Source organism: Diabrotica virgifera, chromosome 4 (genome assembly GCF_917563875.1).
Source record: "Diabrotica virgifera virgifera chromosome 4, PGI_DIABVI_V3a".
Taxonomy (NCBI): Eukaryota; Metazoa; Arthropoda; class Insecta; order Coleoptera; family Chrysomelidae; genus Diabrotica; species Diabrotica virgifera.
In genome coordinates, this window is record NC_065446.1 from 106,101,696 (window position 1) to 106,126,465 (window position 24,770).

General features: G+C 35.5%; 1 protein-coding gene across 4 annotated transcripts in view; it reads right to left on the minus strand.

Moving 5' to 3' along the window:
- LOC114333326 (integrin beta-PS) overlaps positions 1–24,770 on the minus strand; it is a 167,892-nt gene that overhangs the window by 83,595 nt on the left and 59,527 nt on the right. For all 4 annotated transcript variants that reach the window (XM_028283185.2, XM_028283186.2, XM_028283183.2 and 1 more), the window contains exon 2: positions 14,001–14,178. In XM_028283185.2, coding sequence (XP_028138986.1) covers positions 14,001–14,178 — 178 coding nt within the window. The remainder of the gene's footprint in view (positions 1–14,000; positions 14,179–24,770) is intronic.

Here is a 24,770-nt window from a genome sequence, read left to right on the forward strand (position 1 = left end):
AAATTTCAAAGTTTTTAAAGAGCCACAATTTTTTTGTCAACAATAAATAGACCAGTAAGGATCTGCGAAAAAACGTCTATTTTTGGATGTGAGAAGTGGCATTCGGATTTTTGCAGATAAAGTTAGGTGACAACTTCAGTAATAATAATTGACTTATTGCTCCTTCTCAAATATGCCCGGAACATTAATAAAAAAATTAAAATATTTAAAAATTTCGAAAAACATCGATTTTTTTCTGCTTTCTTTGCTTGTAACTTTAAAACGATTCGTTTTGGAAGAAAGTCGTAGAGAAATAAAATAAAGATAATTGAATTTTGTATGATATACGACTGGTAAAAAATGTCTTAAGGTATTACCTTTTCTGCAATATAGCAATAAATACAAAATAAGGGGGCAAAATAAGTCTGTTGTTATTAAATATTTTTTAATCACTTTGGTGGCACTCAGAACCTTAGTAATTCGCTTAGGAAATTCTTTGTAACATACTTAAATCGTGTACCAAATTTCATTAAAATCGACCTAATAAATTTTGCATAATAAATTTGCAATCTAAATGTTTTTAAAAAAGTTCAAATTTTTTAAAATCTTTCTGAACAAAAAGTAGACCATTTATAAGTTGGCTAATTTTTTTTACATATAAAGAGGTGCTCTACCTATCTAATACACTTTACAGAATTAAAATCGGATTATTTAAGGGGCCTCTGCAATGTTTTAAAATTACAAACAATTTTTTGGCTTATAAACAAATGGCTTTGTTTAATAATAAAAAAATTAATTTTTAGCAATGCAAATAATTAAAACCGGTATAATTTGACTTAAACTTTCAAATGCTGTCAGCAGAATTGCTATCTTATTTTTTAATCAAACGTTATTCGCGTTCAAACATTGCAATTTCTCGATTTTTTGAAAGTTCCACCGCGTTTATCTCGAAAACTATGCATCCTACGAAAAAACTTGTAAGAACATTTTTTGCTTAGAATTACCCAAGAAATACAAAAAAATGTTTTATTTTGCGAAAAATCGATTTTATGTAATTCCTCAAGTTCTGTTTATAACAATCATATCGACATCCGGATCAACTGTTACCCAAAAAATTCGTGTTCTACGGGTCAAAATATATAAAAAACTTGGGTAAGTCCATCTAAATAAAGGAGCCCGTAGCACCCCCTCCTGGCCACAGCACTAATTTGTTTATAAGCCAAAAAATTGTTTATAACTTTAAAACATTGCTGAGGCTGCTTAAATAATCCGATTTCAATTCTGTAAAGTGCATTAGATATAGTCGGTTCGCTAAACTCAGACGCAACTGGCTAGATATTTTAGTCGATAATTTTTTTGTTTTTTGCCAATTTTGCAAAAATTGGCAAAATTACTAACTATTTAGTGATTATTAACTATTTAGTAATTATTTTTTGCTAATTTTACCAAAATTGGCAAAATTACCGACTAAAATATCTAGAAAGTTGCGTCTGAGTTTAGCGAACAGACTATAGGTGAAGTACTTCTTTATATGTAAAAAAGTTGACAAATCTTTGTATGTTTCAGTTTTTATTGTGCAAGATTTTAAAAAATTTTAATTTTTTAAAAAAGTTTATATTGCAAAATTATTATGCAAAATCTAGTAAGTCAATTTTATGAAATTTGGTGTACGGTTTGAGCACATTACAAAAATTTTCTAAGCGAATTAGGAAGGTTCCAAGTGTAACCTAAGTGATGGAAAATCATTGAATAAGGAAAGGCTTGTTTTGCCCCCTTATTTAATATTTATTGCTATTTTGAAGCAAGGGTGATAAATTAAGACATTTTTAACCAATCGCATCTGATAGAAAATTTAATTATCTTTGTTTTATTCCTATAGGACTTTGTTCTAAAATGAATAGTTTTCAAGTTATAAGCAAAAAAAGTAGAAAAAAAAAACGAAATTTTTAAATATTTTATTTTTTTTTATTAATGTTCCGGGCATATTTGAGAAGGAGTATAAATCAATTAATATTAACGAAGTTATCGCCTAACTTTATCCGCAAAAATCTGAATGCCACCTCTCACATCCACCTAAAAACAGATCCTTACTGGTCTAAAATAGTACTCGCATAAATAAAGCTATTTGATAAAAAAAATTAATCTATTTATTCATATGTATACAGTGAGGACGTTTGAGTTGGAATAAATTCATTTTCTCGAGAATGGGCGACCCGAAACAGGTCGATTTTTATTTTTAAATTATAATTTTATGGCATATATATCATACTAGTGACACCATCAATACCATCATCCATCTGGGCGTAATGACGTAATCGATGACTTTTTTTAAATGAGAAGAGGGGTCGTGTGATAGCTTATTCGAAAGTCTATTTAATTCTCTATTCAATAATATAAACATTAACATAATTATTTATACAGGGTGTCCAAAAATTTTTTTTGAATTAAATTAATTGAGACAATAAGAAGAATGTATCTAATTTATTTAATGCAAAATACATTTTACTGCTGCCAGAAAACAGAAAAAAATGTTAATTTGAAAAATTAATATTGCTTTTCGCTAAAATTAATTGTTCAAATTGCTAAGAGGCATGTGGGTGGCAGCTTTAATATTGAATTTAAGTGAAAAACAATATTTATTTACCAAATAAACATTTTTTCCTGTTTTCGGACAACAGTAAAATGTGTTTCGAATTAAATAAATTGAATAACCTTTCGAATGAGCTATCACACGCCCAATATTCTCATTTAAAAAAATCATCGATTACGTCATCACGCCCAGATGGATGACGTCACTAGTATGATATATATGCCAAAACATTTTAATTTAAAAATAAAAATCGACCCGTTTCGGGATATACCTCCAGAGTCGCTCATTCTCGAGAAAATGAATTTATTCCAACTCAAACATCCCCACTATATAGTGTTTTCCACATATGTATATATTTTCTTACATTTCATTTATTCAAGTAAAAAATTAAAACAAATATTCACTTACAACACTAACTTGTACTTCAATGACAAACAATTGAGCAAATAATCTCAATGGAAGCGTTGGCTTTGCATGGTTTTAGAAAGTTTGGATCTGGCTCATAACTTGTTGTTTTAAGTTTCAAACACGACTCTAAATTTTCATTTGTTATTTGGTTTTTTAGTTTACTTTTAATTATATTCATGCAAGAGAAGGCTTTCTCGCAAGAATATGTCGATCCAAAGATAGTTAGCACTCCAAATGCCAACTTCTTTACCTCACTGTAGCACTAGCAATATGGAGCACTATTCCATGCGTCGAATATATTATGTCCCTCCATTCGCGGCATTTCTTTCAAAGCTGTTCACTTTTGTTGCGTTACGTACATACATTTCTGAACCTCTAACTCTTCCAACTTGCTTTTCAATTCTGTAAATTTTCCACTCCACAAAGCTTTACTTTTTTAATCGATCAATTGCATTTCTAAAGATCCAGTATCAATTATTCCAAATGGCTCAACGTGGATTTCGTTACTATTTGTGTTGAGAGGATTTACTCTGAATGCTAGAGTGGTTTTGTTGGTTTTGAATTGTTCAAATCTGCCAGCAAATTCATCTTTAATTTTTTTTGTAACTGTGCTGAAGTAATTTGTGTCAACAGTTGCACTGGTTTTATCACGATATTTTGGTACATGTTTATTTATTTTGGTAAAATAAATAATATTTGCGTGTGGAACTAAAGAGCCGCAGCTTCACATCCAAAGAGCCGACCCCTGGTTTATGGTCATCAAAGTAGATGGCATGTTGTACGCTAACTACTTGAAGTTGGAAATAAGTAGGAGAAATTCGTTGATATTTCCGTGTTCTTCTTCTTCATGTGCCTTGTCCATTGCGGACGTTGGCTATTATCATAGTAATTTTAATTTTGTTTGCGGCGTTTCTGAACAACTCGATCGATGTTAGTCCAAACCGTTGGCGTAAGTTTTGAAGCCATGATTGTCTTCTTCTTCCGGGTCCGCGTTTGCTATCTATTTTACCCTGTATTATCAGTTGGAGTATATGATCTTTATCATGTCTCATAATATGACCGAGGTATTCAAGTTTTCGCTTCTTAATTGTGAAAGAGATTTCTTTTTGTTTTCCGGTGCGGCGCAATACCTCTTCGTTGGTAGTGTGAGTCGTCCAGGATATTTTGAGGATACGTCGGTACACTCACATCTCGAATGCCTCCAGCAGCCGTATTTTTAGTGGGAGAGATATAATAATAATATCGGATGGAATTTTTGCCGGGGAGATCCTTTCGGATAGTTCCAGCGCCAATTACATCTTTAACCCTGTTTCAAGTAACTAGTGTCGATGTACACTAGCCCAGGGGGACCGACGGCTTAACGTACTCTCCGAGGCACGGTGAGACGGCTCGTGTCATTATTGGAAATGAAAATGGTTTGTCTTTGGCAGGGATCGAACCCACGTATGAGGCCAGCGCTTATGCCGTTACCCACGGCCGCTCACAAGATATGTCGCAATGGGAATATATTTCTCATGTTGCTCTGGACTTTTCAATTGTAGATCGTTCGGTTGTTTGATCCCATTTCGAGTTGACGACTGTTCCAAGGTATATCTACCAGTCAACGTGTTGAATTAATTGGTTTTTATTTTCAATTGTCTGGCAGTTTTTTGAGTTTTGGTGACCAGCATCCATTTTGTTTTATTTATGTTGAGGTTAACTTTTCTTTCTTCACTCGCTCTTTGACCTTGTCCATAAGACACTGAAGTTCATCGATACTACTGGCAAGTACGACTGTATCGTCCGCATATCGGATATTATTTGTCAATTCTCCATTGATTCTTATGCCTTCGTTTGCTTCATCCAGTGTTTTTTAAAAATTTGTTCGGAGTAAATATTAAAAAGGAGAGGGGATAGAACACCCACCTATCACACACCTTTTCTGATATCAATGCTATTTGTGGACGAATTGCCAACTTTCAGCCTGGCTGTCTGATTCCAGTAGAGACTTGTCACAATTCGGATGTCCTGATCATCAATTCCTATATTTCCGTGTATGAATAATGATAATATCATGAAGGGGTGTACGGAAATAAACGAGCAGATATGTTGGCAAAACAAGACTCGAGAGAAACTCTTGAAAGCCCAGAACCTTCTGTGACATCACTAAAAATGCTACGTAAAACGAGGTTCAGAACTGGATGATAACGAATCAACAAAAGAAATACAGAGCCTCCCAAGGGCAATCATCATCATCATCATCATCATCATCTTGGTGCTACAGCCCTTAGAGGGCCTCGACCTTCTCAAGCTTTCTACGCCATTATGTTCTGTCCCTTGCTTGCATTTTCCAGTTGCCGACTCCGATCTTCTCGGCATCTTGTGTTACCCCGTCCATCCACCTCAGCTTTGGTCTACCCCGTCTTCTCATTCCCACGGGTTGCGCTGTTAGAATCTTTTTTATCATGTTCGATTCAGCGGCCCGGGCTACATGTCCGGTTTCGCTTAATTATAGTGATAATATCTTTTCCACCAAACGTATGCTTGTAGACGAGGGCATTTAGCACAAAATAAATAAATTTTTAAATACAGCACCTAGAGACTTGCAATTTGTTGCATTATGTTTAGGATGACGTAAGGAAAAAAGTCTACTATTCAAAAATGGGTGGAAATGCATAATTGCACTGTAAAGTGCATAAAATGCATCCAAAATTGCATAAATATAAAAATAAAGTCAAAATCAATATACTAAGGAACAAAATTTATTATTTGGGGGCCTTTTGGGGTCACTGAATACGATTACGCAATCAGAACTGACCTCCGGATCACCTGGTGCCCAAGGTCAGTGCGAGAGACGTCATCTTCTGGAGTTTCGACGGTTTTCGGCATTATATCGGTGCAAATAGATTACTCGCGGGTTTTAGGGGTCACTAAGTACTAATATGCCATCAGAATTGACCTCAGGAGTACCTGGTGCCCAGGGTCGCTACTAAGGCACGTCATCTTCTGGTGTTTCGAGAATTTCGGCACTAAATTGATGCAACTGGACTATTCGGGGGGTTTTTGAGGTGGTTAAACACGAATATGCCATCAGAACAGACCTCTGGATCACCTGGTGCACAAGGTCACTGCAAGGGACGTCATCTTCTGGAGTTTCGAGTGCTTTCGGTATTAAATTGATGCAAACGGAATACTTACGGGTTTCTGGGGTCGCTAAACACGAACATGTCATCAGAATTGAATTCATTCCGGGGTACCTGGTGCCCAGGATCGCTACTAAGGCACGTAATCTTCTGGAGTTTCGAGTGTTTTCGGCATTAAATTGATGCAAATGGATTACTAGAGGGTTTTTGGGGTCGCTAGATACGATTATGCCATCAAAATACCTCCGGAGTACCTGGTGCCTAGGGTCGCTACTAAGGTACGTCATCTTCTGGGGTTTCGAGGGTTTTCAACATTTAATTGATGCTAATGGATTACTGAAGGGTTTTTGAGGTCGCTAAACACGAATATGTCATTAGAACCGACCCCTCGTGAACCTGGAGCCCAAGGTCACTGCAAGAGACGTCCTCTTCTGGAGTTTTGAGGGATTTTGGCATTAAATTGATAAAAATGGATTACTCGGGGGTTTTTGAGGTGTTAGACACGAATATGCCATCATAATTGAACTTAGGAATACCTGGTGTCCATGTTCGCTACAAGGGCACCTCATGTTCTGGGGTTTCGAGGGCTTTCAGCATTTATTTGATGCAAATAGATTACTGGAGGGTTTTTGATGTCGCTAAACACGAATGTGCCATCACAACCGACCCCCTGTGCACCTGGTGCCCAAGGTAACTACAAGGGACGTCATCTTCTGAAGTTTTAAGGAATTTCGGCATTAAATTGATGAAAATAAATTACTCGGGGTTTTTGAGGTCGGTAAACACTAACATGTCATCAAAACACACCATCGTAGAACCTGGTGCTTAGGGTCACTGCAAGGAACTTCATCCGCTAGGCGAGATTTTCGGTACTATATTGATGCAAACAGATTACTTATAGGTTTTTGGCGATTCTGAACACGAATACCCCATCAGAACAAACACCGGAGGACCTGGTGAATAAGGCACGTCATCTTCTGGAGTTTCAAAAGTTTTAGGTACTCAATTGATGCAAAGAGATTACTCACTGGTTTTGGGGTTGCTAAACACAAATACGCCACCAGAAGAGACACCGGAGCACCTGGGCCTAAGGCACGTTATCCTCTGGAGTTTTGAGGGTTTTTGGCATTAAATAGATTCAAACGGATTACTCATGGGTTTTTGTGGTTGCTGAAGACAAATATACCGTCAGAACAAACACCGGAGCACCTGGTGCCTAAGGTATATCATCTTATGGAGTTTAGAAAAAGGTTAGTGCTAAATTGATGTAAACGAATTGCTCATGGGTTTTTGGGTGTGCGGAATACGAACTCTACTATGTTGATCTATTTATTTTTTATATGAGTGTTATTATGCGTTGACGTTATTAGTGATTACCGTAATCACAAGATACTCCAGAATTCCTCATATAAGCCATATTCGTGTTCAGCAACCCCAAAACTAAAAAGTAATCCATCTTCCATCAATTTAGTACCGAACACTCTCGAAAGTCCAAAAGATAGGGTGCTTTAGGCACCAGGTGCTTCGATGTCTGTTCTGATGGCGTTTTCGTGCTCAGATACCTCAGAAATCTATGAGTAATCCGTGTTCATCAATTTAGTACCGAAAACACTCGAAACTCCAGAAGATATGACCTGCTTTAGGCACCAGGTGCTGCGTGTGTTATTGAGTCTGTTGGCATATTCATGTTTAGCATCCCCAAAAACTCAAGAGTAATCCGTTTGCACTAATTTAGTACCGAAAACTATCGAAAATACAGAAGATAACGTGCCTTCGGCACCAAGTGTTCCGGTGTTTGTTCTGATGGCGTATTTATGTTCAGAAACCCCAAAAACCCATAAGTAATCCATTTGCATCAATAAAGTACCGAAAACCCTCGAAACTCCCGAAGATTACGTGCCCTAGGTACCAAGTGCTACGGTGTCTGTTCTGATGACGCAATCGTGTTCAACAACTCCAAAATCCGATTAGTAAGTAACCCGTTTGCAGCAATTGAATGCCGAAAACCCTCGGAACTTCAGAAGATGACCTGCCTTAGGTACCAGGTGCGCCGAGGGTGAGATCTGATGGCGTATTCGCGATCAGCAACCCCAAAAACCTATGAGTAATCCGTTTGCATCAATTTAGTACCGAAGACTCTCGAACCTCCAGAAAATGACGCCCCTAGCTATAACCTTGGCCACCAGGTTCTCCGGGATTCGGTTCTGATGGCATATTCGTATTTAGCGACCTCAATAACCCCTCAGTAATCCATTTGCATCAATTTAATGCCGAAATTTCTCGAAACTCCAGAAGATGACGTTCCTTGCAATGACACTGGGCACCAGGTGCTCCGTTTGTCTATTCTAATGGCATATTCGTGTTTAGCGACCTCAAAAACCCCCCGAATAATCCACTTGCATTCATTTTATGCTGAAACTCCTCGAAACTCCAGATGACGTACCAGCTAGCTAGTAGCGATCCTGGTCACCAGACATTCCGGGGTTCAATTCTGATATCATATTCGTGTTTAGCAACTCCAAAAACACTTAAGTAATCCGTTTGCATCAATTTAATATCGAAAGCCCTCGAAACTCCAGAAGATACCTTTTAGTGCACTTGGGCACCAGGTGATCGAGAGGTCTGTTCTGATGGCATATTCGTTTTTAACGACTCAAAAATCCCCGAGTAATCCATTTTTACCAATTTAATGCCAAACTTTCTCAAACTCCAGAAGAGGACGCCCCATGCAGTGAGCTCCAGGTGCACAGGTAGTCGGTGTTGATGGCATATTCGTGTTTAGCGACCTCAAAAACCCGTAAGTAATCCGTTTGCATCAATTTGATACCGAAAGCCCTCGAAACTCCAGAAGATGACGTCCCTTACAGTGGCCTTGGGCACCAGGTGATCGTAAGGTCTGTCCTGATGGCATCTTCGTGTTTAACCACTTCAAAAACCCCCCGAGTAGTCCAGTTACATCAATTTAGTGCCGAAATCCCTCGAAACTCCAGAAGATGACGTGCCTTAGTAGCGACCCTGGGCACCAGGTACTCCGAGGGTCAATTCTGATATCATATTCGTATTTAGCGACCCCTAAAACACGTGAGTAATTCGTTTGCATCGATTTAATGCCGAAAACCATCGAAACTCCAGAATATGACGTCTTTTGCCGTGACCTTGGGCAACAGGTGATCCGGGGATCAGTTCTGATGGCGTAATCGTATTCAGTGACCCCAAAAACCCCCCAAATAATAAATTTTGTTCCTTAGTATACTGATTTTGACCTTATTTTTATATTTATGCAATTTTGGATGCATTTTATGCACTTTACAGTGCAATTATGCATTTCCACCCATTTTTGAATAGTAGACTTTTTTACTGACGTTATCCTGAACATATTGCAAAAAACTGCAAGTCTCTAGGTGCTGTATTTAAAAATTTATTTATTCGGGTGTTTTTAGTGCTAAATGCCCTGGTCTATTGTAGAAATTCTGCAGTTCAAAGTTATATCTATGCCTCCATATTCCGTTCTCACAGACCGCTCCGAATATCTTGCGTAGCACCTTTCTTTCAAAAATCGATAGAGCAGATTCATCTGTTTTAGTTACCGTCCATGCCTCTGATCCATATGTGAGAACGGGGACTATCAATGTTCTATACAGCCTTATATGAGTTTTTTGAGACAGACGTTTGTTAGCTAATTACTTTGATAGACTATGATAACACCTGTTTGCAATTATTATTCGTCTTTTTATTTCCCCTGATGTGTTATTATTGGGGTTAACCGATGTCCCTAGATATATGAACTCTTTGACCGCTTCGAAGTTTTGGTCATTGATGATTAGATCTGCGTCAACATTTCCAGCTTTTGTGTTTGTGTTAGTCGCCATGAATTTGGTTTTATTTCGATTTATATGTAACCTCATTCGTTCTGCTGCTGCTACTAACTCGGTTAGGATTTCCGCAGTTCTCGCTCTGGTTCTTGTTATAGCCACCCAAGGGCAAATCCAGACTAAAAAAATAATCAAAAATATTGATGAATCATTTAACGAACAATTAATATCAAATATATAAAAATAACGTAATAAATATTACTTGCTTCAAATGCATGCGCGCTCAACATTTGACATTAAAAACCTCCAAGAAGCTAGTTCAGCCGAAATCCACGAGAGGTCGTCAGTTTGACTTAACATCACGAATACAGGTATTGAAATCATAATTGATATATATTCAGCCCTATTCTGTTACTTTTTACAAATCGAGTGGAAATTACCAAGTAGATTCGTAATTACCCGAAATCAGAATGTTGGATATCTATCGCGTCGTTTTCGTGTTTGGATTGGTATTTCGTAACTCACATCGTAATCAGAGCAAATCGAAATCGCTAACTTCTATTTGACGCTCTCAGGAGGAGGTGGCAACACCGCACTGCAAAGTGAAATAAGTGTTTTGTGCGAAGAATTCATAAAAAAAAGAAGAAATTTTGGTTTGTTTTCGACGGTTTTGGTTAAGTTTGACAAAGTCAACATAATAAGAATAAAAAATGGCAAGTGGAACACCGATTGGGAACACGAACACCAAAGAAAAGACATCTGCTGAGCATTTAGACAGTAGACTTTATCTCTGAACATAAAACATTATCACACGGTAAAAATGAGTTTTTTCCCAAAGAAAAATTTGGTTTTTCGTTTGAAACACACTATCATTCTCTTTGCCTTATCCCTTTACCAACATGTCCTGCCTTATCGTCTTCTTTGGTCTTCCTCTCCTACTCCTTCCAGGAATCTGCACTTCAGCTATTCTTCGTATTGGGTGATTAACGTCTCGACGTTGAACATGACCAAACCATCTTAACCTATGCTCTCTCATTGTGGCATCAATTGGTATTGGTGCCACATCTAGACTTCCCCTAATATACTCATTTCTAATTTTATCCTTCTTTGTCACTCCACTCATCCATCTAAGCATTATCATTTCCGCCACATGCATTCGTTGTTCCCCTTTCTTTTTCACTGCCCAACATTCAGTTCCGTATTCCGTTTTCCCTTCAGCTTCATTGGAATTTTTCTGTCACACAACACACCACTCGCTTCTATCCACTTCATCCATCCAGCCCTAATTCTACTGCATGCATCTCCACCTATTTCTCCATTACTCTGTAATACCGATCCTGGGTACTTAAAAACTATTGCTTTTCACAATCATTTCACCATCCAAAGATACCATTTTATTTGTAGTAACTCCATCTTTAAATGAACATTCCAAATACTCTGTTTTTGTCCTACTAAGTTTTAAACCTTTTTCCTCCACAGCTTGTCTCCACTGTTCCAGTTTTTGTTCTCTTTCAAGTCTCTTTCACTATTTCCTATTAACACTACATCATCAGCATACATTAGGAACCATGGAATGCTACTCTGTAGTTTCGCTGATATCTGGTCCAAAACTAATGAGAATAAATAAGGACTAAGCACCGAGCCTTGATGCAATCCTACTTTCACCTGAAATTTATCAGTCTCTCCCACACCTGTCCTAACACTAGACGTTACTCCTCATACATATCTCTCACAATCTTTACATATTCGCCAGGGACTCCTTTCTTATTGAGTGCCCATCACAGAATCTCTCGAGGAACTCTATCATATGCTTTCTCAAGATTAATCAATACCATATGAGCGTTGGTCTCTTTATTCCTGTATTTTTCCATCAGTTGCCTTACAATGAAAATTGCATCTGTTGTTGATCTGCCCTGCATAAAGCCAAATTGATTATCGGATATTTCGGTTTCTTCACGTATCCGTCTATCAATAATTACTCTCTCCCATATTTTCATGGTGTGGCGAAGTAGTTTTATAGCCCTGTAGTTTGTACATTGTTGTATGTCTCCCTTGTTTTTGTAGACAGGTACTAATATACTGCTTCTCCATTCGTATGGCATTTGTCCAACTTCCATAATTCTATTAAATAGACCTGCTAGCCAACTTATTTCTCTCTCCCAATGGTCTCCATACTTCCCGATGAATGTCATCTGGTCCGACTGCTTTTCCTTTCTTTATTTTTTGAAGCGGTTGAGCCACTTCCTCGTTTGTTATTCTGGTAACCATTGCTGTTACTGTCTCCGTTAACTCCACAGGCTGTCTGTCAAATTCTTCATTTAATAAACTGTCAAAATACTTTCTCCATCTCTTTTTGACATCCTTTTCGTGAATTAGTATTTTATTATTTTCATCTCGGATACATCCAATCTGATTAAAATCTCTTGCTTTCTTTGCTCTGTGTTTGGCTATTTTATATATCTTTGCTTCGCCTTCCCTGGTATCAAGTTGATCGTATAGGTTTGAATACGCTTCTGCTTTAGCTTTTGCTACTGCTACTTTCGCTTTCTTTTTGGCGGCCATCTAGTTTTGAAGATCTATGTCCGATCTGGTTTCTTGCCACTTTTTATACAATTTTCCCTTCTCTTTTATTTTTCGTTGTACTTCATTTGACCACCACCAAGTCTCTTTATCCTCAAACTTCTTTCCTGACGTTTTCCCAAGTATTTCAATAGCAGTCTCTCTAATATTACTGGCCATTTTTCTCCAAATTGTATTAGGGCTTCCTTTCATGTTCCAACATATTTTTTCTACTATTCTTCTCCTGAATAGACCTTCTTTCTCATCTTTTAGCAGCCACCACTGGATTTTTTGTGGTCCTCTCTGATATTTTTGTTTAGTTTCGCTTTTTACTTCGATGTCCAGAACAAGCAGCTTATGTTGTTGACTTACTGTCTCACTAACTATTACCTTGCAGTCCTTGCATTCACGTATGTCTTCTTTCCTTATCATAAAGTAGTCTATTTGGGATTGATGTCCACTTTTGTAGGTAATAAGTTGAGTTTCTCTCTTTTTAAAGAATGTGTTAACAATCGCCATATCCAATGCTGTTGCTAATTCAAGCATGTCATCTCCAGCTTCATTTCTAGTTCAAAACCCTAATCCCCCATGTATTGTTTCATATCCTGTCTTGGCTTGGCCCACACATACATTGAAATCCCCTCCTATTATAACTTTCTCCTCTGCTGGAATATCACTCAGTATGTCCCCTAATTGGTCATAGAAAGCTCTTCTTTCATTCTCACCCAGACCTGTTTGAGGAGCATACACACACAACATTCAATACCTCTATCAATTACAAATTTCACTGACATCATTCTATCACTCGTTCTTACAACTTCTACTACGTTATCTTTCATTTCACTATCAGCAATTATACCAACTCCATTTCTAGTGTTACTACTTCCTACATACCACAATTTGTATCCTTCACCTAGTTCTTTCGCCCTTTGTCCTTTCCACCTAGTTTCTTGAATACAAGCAATTTGAACTCTTCTTCGTTTGAGCGCATCCACTAACTCCAGACTCTTACCTCTAAGAGTACCAAGATTCCAAGACCCTATCCTGATTTTTCTAACCTGTAATGGTGTTCCCCCTGAGATAGTCCTCACACTAGATACATTCAAATCTACACATTCTACCAATTCTACCAGAGCAATTCTTAAATTTTTTTAATGATTTCTATCAACCTTGATATTGTATAATTATTGGTATGTATATAACATTAAATATACAATTATCTAAATAAATAACAACACAGACTAAAATCGCTAATTATTTAACAAATAAACGTCAAAACAACAATAATAATGTCAATGCACAAGCGTCGAAGACCAATTAAGATGTCGAAATGTGATTTCGACAGGGTTTGTGTAGTCGAAATCAATTTCTACCCAACGTTCCGATAGTAGAAGTCGAGATGAATTACAGAATACCAATTCCTACAAATTCCGATCCGACTTGCTGACCTCTACTTTATTTCTCATTTCTATTCGATATGTAGTACAGAATAGGCCTGATAAAAGTATGAAAATAGAAAAATATACTTACGGGGTCGTAACACCACGCACATCCTGGCGTTTGAATACATTCGCTGCATTTTCCTTTCGGCGTGCAGGGATTAGGGGTGGAAAATCTTGGTGTAAATTGGGCTATCACAATTGTGCTTATTAATATTAAAAGAAAACTGTTTCGTGCGAAGCTCTTTGTCGTTGGCACCTCCATTATACTGTAAAAGATAAAATGCAAATGAAATTTATACATAAAACAACAAATATTAATATTTATTATGCAATTTATAATAAATAGTTTAAATTCCTAAACTGCAGCGTTAAAAGGTGTATGTTCTCCATTAAATGTGTGTTAGTTTTCAGTAATATTCAAGGTCAACTCAGGGAACAACTAAACATGTTAATGTCGGGTCTCTGGAGCTCTCAATTTTCATCATTAGTTTTAATCACTCTGGTATCAAATAATAATTTATCCCACAACTATTTTTATTTATTCATCAATTCTCTTTTTTTACCTTTGTAATAATTTTTTTTAAATATCAAGTTCACTCAACACCCCCTCTCTCTTTTCTCAATAAAGGTAATCGCTTAGAAAATCATATTTAATTTTTCCTTGTCATATATGTTTTTAACATAAAAATACAGAATAACGTTTATAAACCTTTTAAAATAACTTTTTCATTCTTTTTGCATTAATGTTGAGGAACCCATCAATATCCCACACACATTATTTCTTTTGTACTTAGGCATAACAATTTACATTCATTTACCCTCTAAATCTAGATTTGCATTTTCATATTCTCATATTTCTTGATATCAGACATCTAGAGCTCTCTGTCTCTCCGTGTTACTAATTAGTCACAACAATGACGATTACACACTTTCTTTATTTTAACTAGTTTCATCAGTAGAGAGCGGAATATATGCAACACAACATTACCAAAATATGCGCATATATATGCATTACTTTTACTACAAATATGCAGGTATTTTTTCTAAATTTGTCTAAATATGCAAATGCATATTAAAAATACTCAAAAATAAAACAATATATTAAGTCGTAAGATCTTCAGAAAAGTTGCCTTCAAAAATACGTACAACTTTCCTCAAACAATCGAAGCCCTCATTTTTTTCTAAAACATTTTTTAATTTATTTTTAATTGTAATCCCTGTATTTCCGGGAATTTTTTGACAATGAGCAGAAAAAGTGTTAACAACCGAATCACTTAATTGTAAATTCCTTTGTTCTAATGACTTTATTAGATCTGGTAAAAAACTAAAATTAACTTTTATGAACATAAGTTCTTTAGCAATTTGTACGTTACTTAAAGAACAAAGTACGTTACTTAAGCTGAAGAACAAAAGCGGAATTGTCTACAATTTGATGGATTTTTGTATTTTGATGCTTCTCTCTATGTCCGTCTTTATAGAAGTAAAAGCGAATTTGTCGAATAAAAACACTCTTTCCAGAAAAATTTCTTTTGTGCGACATGATGCTTTTGTTTGTCAGTTCCTCATTTAAAAAATGAAATGTGAAAATGAATGTAACTTACGATTTTGGAACAGGCCTTGCAAAATACTTTGTCTCCACTTAGCTTTAACTCGGGAAAACACTTTATCCAAGCACTTTTTTGAATGGTAGACATATTTAAATTTAATATATACCAATCACTTCAAAAACACTAAATACGATACAACGTTTACTTTAAACAAATGTTGGCCGGAAACTGACAAAATAATTATTAGACCCTTAAAAGCAGGTAGGTACCTACGACTTGCTACGCTAATAAAATAATATTTTTCTGGGAACACCCATAATTGTTAAATTCAGGTAGTAATGGGAAAGTCCAGATGAGCGATAGATAGATAAATAACGAGCTCGTTCATATCGAAGTTATAAAATTCCAACTAAGAGAGGAAAATTTTAAACTTTTATATAATTTTTTTAAAATATGCAAAATAAATCGTGTTTAGCTTAAATATGCAATGTTGTGTTTGTTGTCTGAAAATATGCAATATATGCATCTATATGCACTTTGCATATATTCCGCTCTCTATTCATCAGTCATCATTTGTGTTGGGTCACAATTTTTTTATAAAAAATATCAACTACAACCCATACTTTGCTTTTATCAAAATTTAATAGTTTAGAAAAATTCACACTTATTTTTCCTGTCCTTGATACATGTTAGCATACATGGACATATTATTATTTTTCTACGACTATTACAATAAAATATCCTTCATTTGCTAAATTCGAATCATGTATTGTTGTTTGCCTATCCATACTTTATTTATTCATTCATCTGTAACTACTGATAAAAAAAAGTTTTAAACACCTTTAATTTTACACTTTACATCATTTAGGGTAGCTAATTATTGAATGATTTATAATCCCGACACACTGATGTTTGTTGTTATTATTGTATTTTACCACAAATAACTTATAAATTTAGTGGTTACTGTAACTTTAAATCATTTCACAAAACTTCAAGTTGCATTGACAGTCTCGTTCTGACATCAGTCGGAAATACTCTTAAAACTTATACTTTAATTGCCACTCACCGTTCTCAATGTGAAGACATAGTATTGTTTACTTAGCAACTCACGTGCCTCGTGGTAGCCATATATTGCCCCAGGGCCATATTCTTAGGAATTATATCCATCCTTTGGATTTCTCAATTATTTTTCCAATGTAAGACATTTAATCGACATTTAAAAGGTTTTAACCTATGTATTTTTGGTGGCTCAGCATGTCAAGGCTGTAAGTATAACCAACCTTTGTCTTATTACTTTGGTCAATATTTCAGTTTTAACTTTTGTCTTCACTAATGGTTATACTTATTTTTAGGAACACTGATGATGCTCTTTTTAGAGAGCGAAAACGTTCTATGACAATTGTAGCCATTTTAAGGGTTTTTAAATAAATGTTCCTTTTATAAAAGAAAATCTTCATTAAATTTATTTGTAATTAATGGTATACAGCCAACTACAGGAAATTCTTTCTTGTGGAGTTTTAATTTAATGTTTGAACAATGATCCCGTAAAATTAAACCAATATGTACTCATTTTTTTAGAAATCATTTTTTTCCACAATTTTGGCATGGAGAAGGTTTCAATTTGAAACATAAATGCAAAATGAAACATAAACTGGGGGCTAATGCAGTCTTAATTTTCCGAAATTTATTTTTTTCAGTGTACTCATAGTATATGATAGCAAGCACGTGCGGCACCCATTACTCTTGAAACTAAACTACATAATAAAATAAAGTGTTATCAGCCCGTGCGGTGATTGCACCCGAAAAGTAAATAAACCAATCCGCCGAAGACGTTTACTTTACCCCTTATCTCCTTTTTCAGAGACTTGGTAGTTTACTTCTTGATATTTATTAGGGAAATAAGACGCATCCAACACGCTATTAATCGTAGAGTGTGGAACATCTGTAAATTATTAGTGTGAAAATAGAAACACTTCCGTCTAAAAACGATTTTTCTTGTAGAGATATTTATTTAATTATATTCAGGCGATGATGGAAAAATCTTTGTATATTTTTCTGTTTTATTGCTATGTTTATCATGATTTGAAATAATGCACATACATTTTTGCCCACTAATTATTAATTGCACTGATCATAAACCAGGTAGTTGAAAGACTTGTCAGATTAATATAATCTATTTTTTATTGGAGATCAACTAAACTACACACATCGGAAAAGTCTAGATAGACCGCAGGGCGCATCTGTAAAAATAATAGTACATTTGCACGTTGAGAGGTGACTCAAATTTTTTTGCAGAAATTGCTTGAAAATAACTCAAATAATAATATTTGAGTTATCCTCCCTCTCAAAAAGGTCCGGAACATTGTTTAAATAATCAAAATGTAAAAAAATTAAGGAAAATTCGATTTTTCTCTTCGTTTTTTGATTATAACTTTAAAAGTGTTCATTTTCGAGAAAAGTTGTACTGACATAAAGTTGTATAATTAAATTTCCTACAATATAGAATTGGTTAAAAATTTAAAAAATAGCCACCCTTGTTGCAAAATAGCAATAATTGCGAAAAAACCATACAAAAACAAGTATTCGCATTTTACGTTTTTCAACCATTTATGCTACACTTAGGACCTTCATATTTCACCTAGAAAAACTTTATGATACAGTACAACAATCCTGTAAATTTCATTAAGATCGGTTTAATAGATTTTGCAAAATAAATTTTGCAATCCAGCTTTCGCAAAAAAAATTCATTTTTTCAAAATGGTACAGGACTATCAAGCAGATAGCAGGTTGACATTTTTTTACGTATAGAAGTATACTGTATCTTTCATTTGCAATTTGCAAAATTAAAATCAATTAACTACCACGGCGTCAGGAATTTTTTTAAATAAACATTAATTATTGGTGCTACGCGCAGGACAGCGGATAGTTTGCTCTGATTGGGCATTCCATTGACCTTTGATAATGATTGATACATTTTAATTTTTATTACATTTCGATATAAATAAATAAATTTGTTTATTGCAAAATAAAAACACATACTCTATCCTTTGAAATAACACTTTTTTTAGCAAAAACTTTCTTTGTTCATACATTTTAACTTAGAGAATAAAAGTTTATTATTTTTAAACATATGCAATTGTTTAAACAATATTTCTCAAACAATAATAAAATTAGTTTGATTTTTGTGGAATTAAAATATTAAAATACAACAAAATATAGATTAAAAAAATAATATATTAGATAAAGATTGGAAAAAAATTTGGTGGAAATCAACTTGTGTGAATCGAACACCGCTGTCCTGCGCGTAGCACCAAAAATTAATGTTTATTTAAAAAATTTCCTGACGCCGTGGTAATTAATCGATTTTAATTTTGCAAATTGCAAATAAAAGGTACAGTACACTTCTATAAGCAAAAAAAATTCAACTTGCTATCTGCTTTATTTTCAGTCCTGCAACATGTTTTTCTGGGTAAAATATGAAGGTCCTAAGTGTAGCATAAATGGTTGAAAAACGTAAAATGCCAATACTTGTTTTTGTATGGTTCTTTTCGCAAATATTGCTATTTTGCAACAAGGATGACTGTTTTTTAAATTTTTAACCAATTCTATATTGTATTAAATTTAATTACGCAACTTTTATGTCAGTACAGTTTTTCTCAGATATGAATAGTTTTAAAGTTATAATCAAAAAACCAATAAAAAAATCGAATTTTTCCTTCATATTTTGACGTTTTGATTATTTAAACAATGTTCCGGGCCATTTTGAGTGGGAGGATAACTCAAATATTATTATTTGAGTTATTTTCAAGCAATGTCTGCAAAAAAAATTGAGTCACCTCTCAACGTCCACCTCAAAACAGATGCGCCCTGGACTAAGAGTTATTTTTATAACATAATAAAATTAATAAAAATAAATGCACGTGGTAGTTTAATTTCAATTGAATTTGTACAGTTGCTCATCCTGTAGATTTTTATGAGTAAACCATAAGTAAAAGTGATAACGAACATTTGACAAAGCTTTTTTCACGAGAGGAAAAATCTATAGGTCTTATAATGCAGTAAATATTTTGCTAGTTTCGATTTTGTTCATGGTATAAAATTGTTTACTTATGGTACGAACATGCCGAAGATACATGGATGTGCGCGGTGTATGTCGCGATCGCTACATCGATGTTAAAAAAAACCTTAATTTCATGAAAAAACCTTCATACCAAGGATGTGTCACCTGTTCACCCTCGCTACCTATCATCGCGGTTTACAGCGATGTCGATGCCAAAACAAAATAGTTTGTTTTATATCGCGATCGAGCTGCTGATCGCGTGATAAATTAAATTTTAAAAGTCAAAAGGCAGATATCGAGCACTGAATTTATTAAATCTTGCCCAAGTATACTTTCGCTATCTAGGGCATCTGAAATAAGTAAAGAAAACGCCATTGTAGAAGAGGAAAAAGTTAGACACTTCGACAAAAAATCGAAGGTAATGTGATAAAAAGTACAAAAACGTTTCTAGACTTACATCGTCAATAAAAGAAGGTATCCTCGAATGTCATTTAATTAAAATAAATAATTTGTTGACAAACTTAAATTAACATCTAACTAAACACTGAACAAGGGACAAAACAGATAAATTAAAGTGCCAGTAGGTACTACATTTTGCAATATGGAGGCAGAATGAAGTATGAAGTAATGGAGTATTACTTTTCTTGACGGAAATGATCCAGTGATGGCTGACAGATGACAACTTGGTGAGACTGTGACTGTGTAATATATGTACAGTCACTACACATTGGGCTGCACATTCAAAAAAACTGTAAACGATCAAAGGCCTCAAGCAAGACAAAACAGTATCAGTAGCAAACGGTGAAATGAGAGGTTATTAAAAAATTTTTTGTTAAATTATTTATTTGTAGTTAAATGTGAAAGCCAGTTACCACATTCAAACTTGTCAGAGGTGAGCTAAGATGTAGGTTGGCGACAATGTTTGTGGACATAGAGATTGGATGTGGTACTGGTTGACATCTGAAGAGTGGGTTGCATACTCTGTAGTACTAATTAGGTATCAGCTGTTGAAAAAAATTTAAAATTGACTTATTGAAATGGACCGAGTAAAATTTGAGATTTAGAAAACTTAATGAAATATGAAATATTATACCACTGTTGAGTCAAACTTGAAGTCAATGATCGGAATACAAGATTGAAGTGTCAAGCACTATCCAAGATCAAAATGAAAACAGCGAGGGCCATGTAAATATATGATGTCAATGAAATATTAAAATTCCACAAAAAAAGAGTATATATAAGTTATAATTAAGGCCAGCTGTAAAACAATTAACCCCAAATAAGCTTGGCTAACATGTAATGTGTTATGGACGATACAAATTTAAAGAAATGTAAAACTATTAATGAATACAGGCTCAGTGCTGGAAAGCCTATACAGCCGAGCTGGGACTCCTGCTAGGTGATGCTGTAATAAAGTTTTTAAAAATTGGTTTAAATTTAGTGCAATTTAAATTGATCTGAGTGTTAAGGCAATGAGAGTTTTCACTTGATTCCCTGGTAATCTCTAAATCCTCCAATAAATCCAACTCCCAAGTAGTTTTTCTTCCTACTGATATCATGTAAAATGGACGAGCCTGTATTGATATTGAAATTATGTTTGCTAGCAAACATACATAGCTACAAACTTGTTTTGTTCTTACAAAACAGAACGGGTCGAGGTGGAGGTGGAAGTCGCGGTCGATGTCGATATCCATGTAAAACAAACACATTGTAGTGAATGGAAGAGAACAGAGCAGGTAAGTCGCGGTAGAGGTTTAGCGCGATGATATCCAGGAGGTTTACATCGATGCTTTTGAAAGTCAAATGAATTTGTTTCTACATGGATGCCTTCTGCGATGCTTCCCTGTGATGCTTCTCATTTTCGTATTCAGTTAATTTTTGAATTTCAAGTGCTAAATATGAAGGAGGATCTGTTAGCAATTATGCAGCTCACTTCCGTATTGTGGGACAATATCCGGATGCACTGAAAACTGCCTGTTGGGTATATTACCCATCAGCCACCACTTGGTGACAGCTGACATTTCATCACTATCATCACTTTGACTGACACAACATCGCAAAAACACAATTTTTTTGTCATTTAAATTTCATTAAACTACTTCACTATATATAGTGGTCCTAGCTCGACTGAGCAGCGCAGATAACCCCCTTGCTATGTGCTGTCGACATCGACCGCGACTTAACTAGTAGCATCCACCGCGACCCACTTGTTCTGTTCGTACCCTTGGTTAGTGCATTAAAAATAATGTTTTTTATCATGGAACCACGTCATTTAAAATTGGATGAGATAAATAGGGCTGTAGGCCTTCTACAATGTGGCATGCGGCAAACTAATGTAGCTGAGCGCATGTAAGTCTGCTAAAGTGTTATAAGTCAATTATCGCGGCAATTTTGTGATGCTGAAAGTCCAGTCCAACGTCATCTAGTAGGTGATCGCGTTACTTTTGTGATGCTGAAAGTCCAGTCCAACGTCATCTAGGAGGTGATCGCGTTACAACTGCAGCTAAATACCAATTTTTAGTGTTAACCGCCAGAAAACAACCAACAAATTCAGCACTCGAATTGGTCAGCGACTTGCAGCACACCAGGTAACCATAGGCCGCGATACTGTAAGAAATCGTCTCCATGAAGCCAATCTCAATCGAAGGCCATTGAGATGTCCACATTGTCCACCTATCGAGGCACACACGCTGCAAGATTAGAGTGGTGTCAAAAATATCAAAACTGGGATGGAAAAAATGATTGGGCTACAGTTTTATTCTCCGACGAATCTAGATTTGGATTTCATCCAGATTCTCGTTGAGTAAGAGTGTGGAAACGATCTGGAAATGTAGAAGACTTAAAAATGTCCATGACGTTTACACATACAGAGGTGGTACAGTAATGACATGGAGTGGAATATTAGTCGGTGGCATAACGGACCTCGTTTTTCCAAACCGCTTCCTTACAGCTCAGCAGTATCTCGACAGCACTCTACAACCTATCGTTCGTCCGTTTTCTGATGCGGTTGGTAAAAACTTCCACCTCATGCATGATAATGGTCATCCACATGTAGCACGCCCAGTGACAGATTGGCTTATCAACGAAGGTATTGATGTGTTGCCTTGGCCAGCACAATCCCCCGATCTGAATCACATCGAGCATGTATGGAACATGCTTCAACGAAGACTTACTCCACATATGGGTAACATATACACACCGCTTCGTTTCCAAGAGCGTCTGATAGAAGAATGGGCAAACGTACCTTAACAGGATATCGACAGTCTCATTTTGTCTAGGAACGACAGATGTAGGGCCGTAACAAACCAGGGTGGACACAAGACTTTGTGTATTAATTTTATTTGTTTTATTACGACCATATTTTTCTGATGCCCTAATTTTGTTTAATTGTACCTACTTCGGCGAGTTACAGGAGCCCATACACGCTATTAGTTTTATTTTAAAATAATTTTTAGCAACGCTGCACTGTTATTAAAAAATGCTGGACGGAAGGGCCGCCCGAGAACTTTATCGTACCGATCTATTATCGTTATCGTACAAGATACTGGCATTCTATAAAAAGAACAAAGTTACTCGTTATTTTGATATTTTAGAAACACCTTGTATACTTGAAAATATTTTATGGTTCTACGCATCATTAATTCCTGCATTTGAGAAAATGTTCAATGCCATATTCCGGGGACACACTATAGATATATAGATTATTGCATCGATCAATAGAATATTATAGTCATACATTCATTTCAAATTAGTTCATTTTTCTGAGAAATTAATAGTTTACAATATTTGAATTTCATTCTATTTGTCTTACGTCAGTCAATGCGCGAGATTAAGAACAAGATATTGCCTCCTAATTCTATCCTACTGCATGGATTTTAATGAAATTTTGGGAGTAGCGCAATCTCCCAATTCAAAGTCTATCCGATATACTATGGCGCTTTTATCATGGGGGCGGTTCCCACCACTTCTCGGGGGTGGAACATTTTTATTTTCGAATTACATGGAGAAAAAGGAAGATTTTTAAGAAAATTTAAAAATGCATTCTATAATTTTATCACATTTTTTACAAAAATCATTCATTTTAAACCCGTTCAACTTTTTGAAAGTCGAAATAACACTATATTAAAAGGTATTGCAGAAGAAAAATAATGCATTTAAATTCTGGTGGATAAGGGGGATAAGGGGTTAAATGTATATACTTCTCATTTTTTCCTTAAAGTACATTAGTCATATATTTTTTTGTACCATATCTCGCTTAGTTTGAATGTCACCGACATTTAACGGTGCTCGTTTTAAAGGCCTATTCAAACACTACAAAAGGCGTTGGTAGCATTATACACCTAAAACCCACCATTCCTTTGTTATTTCAAGTTGAATACACCAGTTTGAGCATGCACCAAAAAACAAACTCTTTTTACCTACCATATCTCTTTTTGTATTATAAATAGAACATTTACGAAGGAACGAATCATTCGTTTCGGTCAAAATGTGCAAAAATGGGCCCTAAATAACCCCCTATTTCGGCCCCCCTTTGAGAGGTTTTTTTAAAAGCTTAGTTTCTCGACAAAATTCTCTTAAACTTACTCATACCGAATTTCATCGAAATCGGCCCAGTAGTTTTAGGTGGCGACATACGTACGTACGTAGTCGAAACAGACGAAATTATAAAGGAAAAACAACTCTTAACAATTATTTTCGTATTTTGTGGAAAAAGTTCATCGTATGTATCTCGAAATAAAACCTTTTAAATATTGTCATTACATAACCGGTTCCCTCTTTGATCATATATTTAGCCAGCCCGCGCCATCTGTTACGCCAAAAAATACTACTCCACCTTCTTGCTACTCCCAAAAAATTACCTCAATGTCGCCAAATAATTAAAAACAGAGTGTTACACAAGATACGATGCCATTGACAAGGTGATGATTAACCTCAGGTAACCTCGCCACAACCACGTAATGGCAGATAAACTTGTCCCATCAGCTTGCTAGTTACTTGCCAGCTCTTTTTTTAATTTATATAAATGAATACAACACTCGGTGCATTATTCTCGCCATATATGGCGAGCTGGTTTTCATTCTTAGTTTTGTCCAGTGGTACCAAATAAGAAAACAATTACCGTTTGGTTCTAAATTACACAGATGTGGTCAGAAATCTGTAATAATATGCTTGATTGTACATAATTATAACTCCAGGATTTCTCTAAAGAAATTTAAATGATTTACATACAAACCAGGGCTTTTAAGAAAAA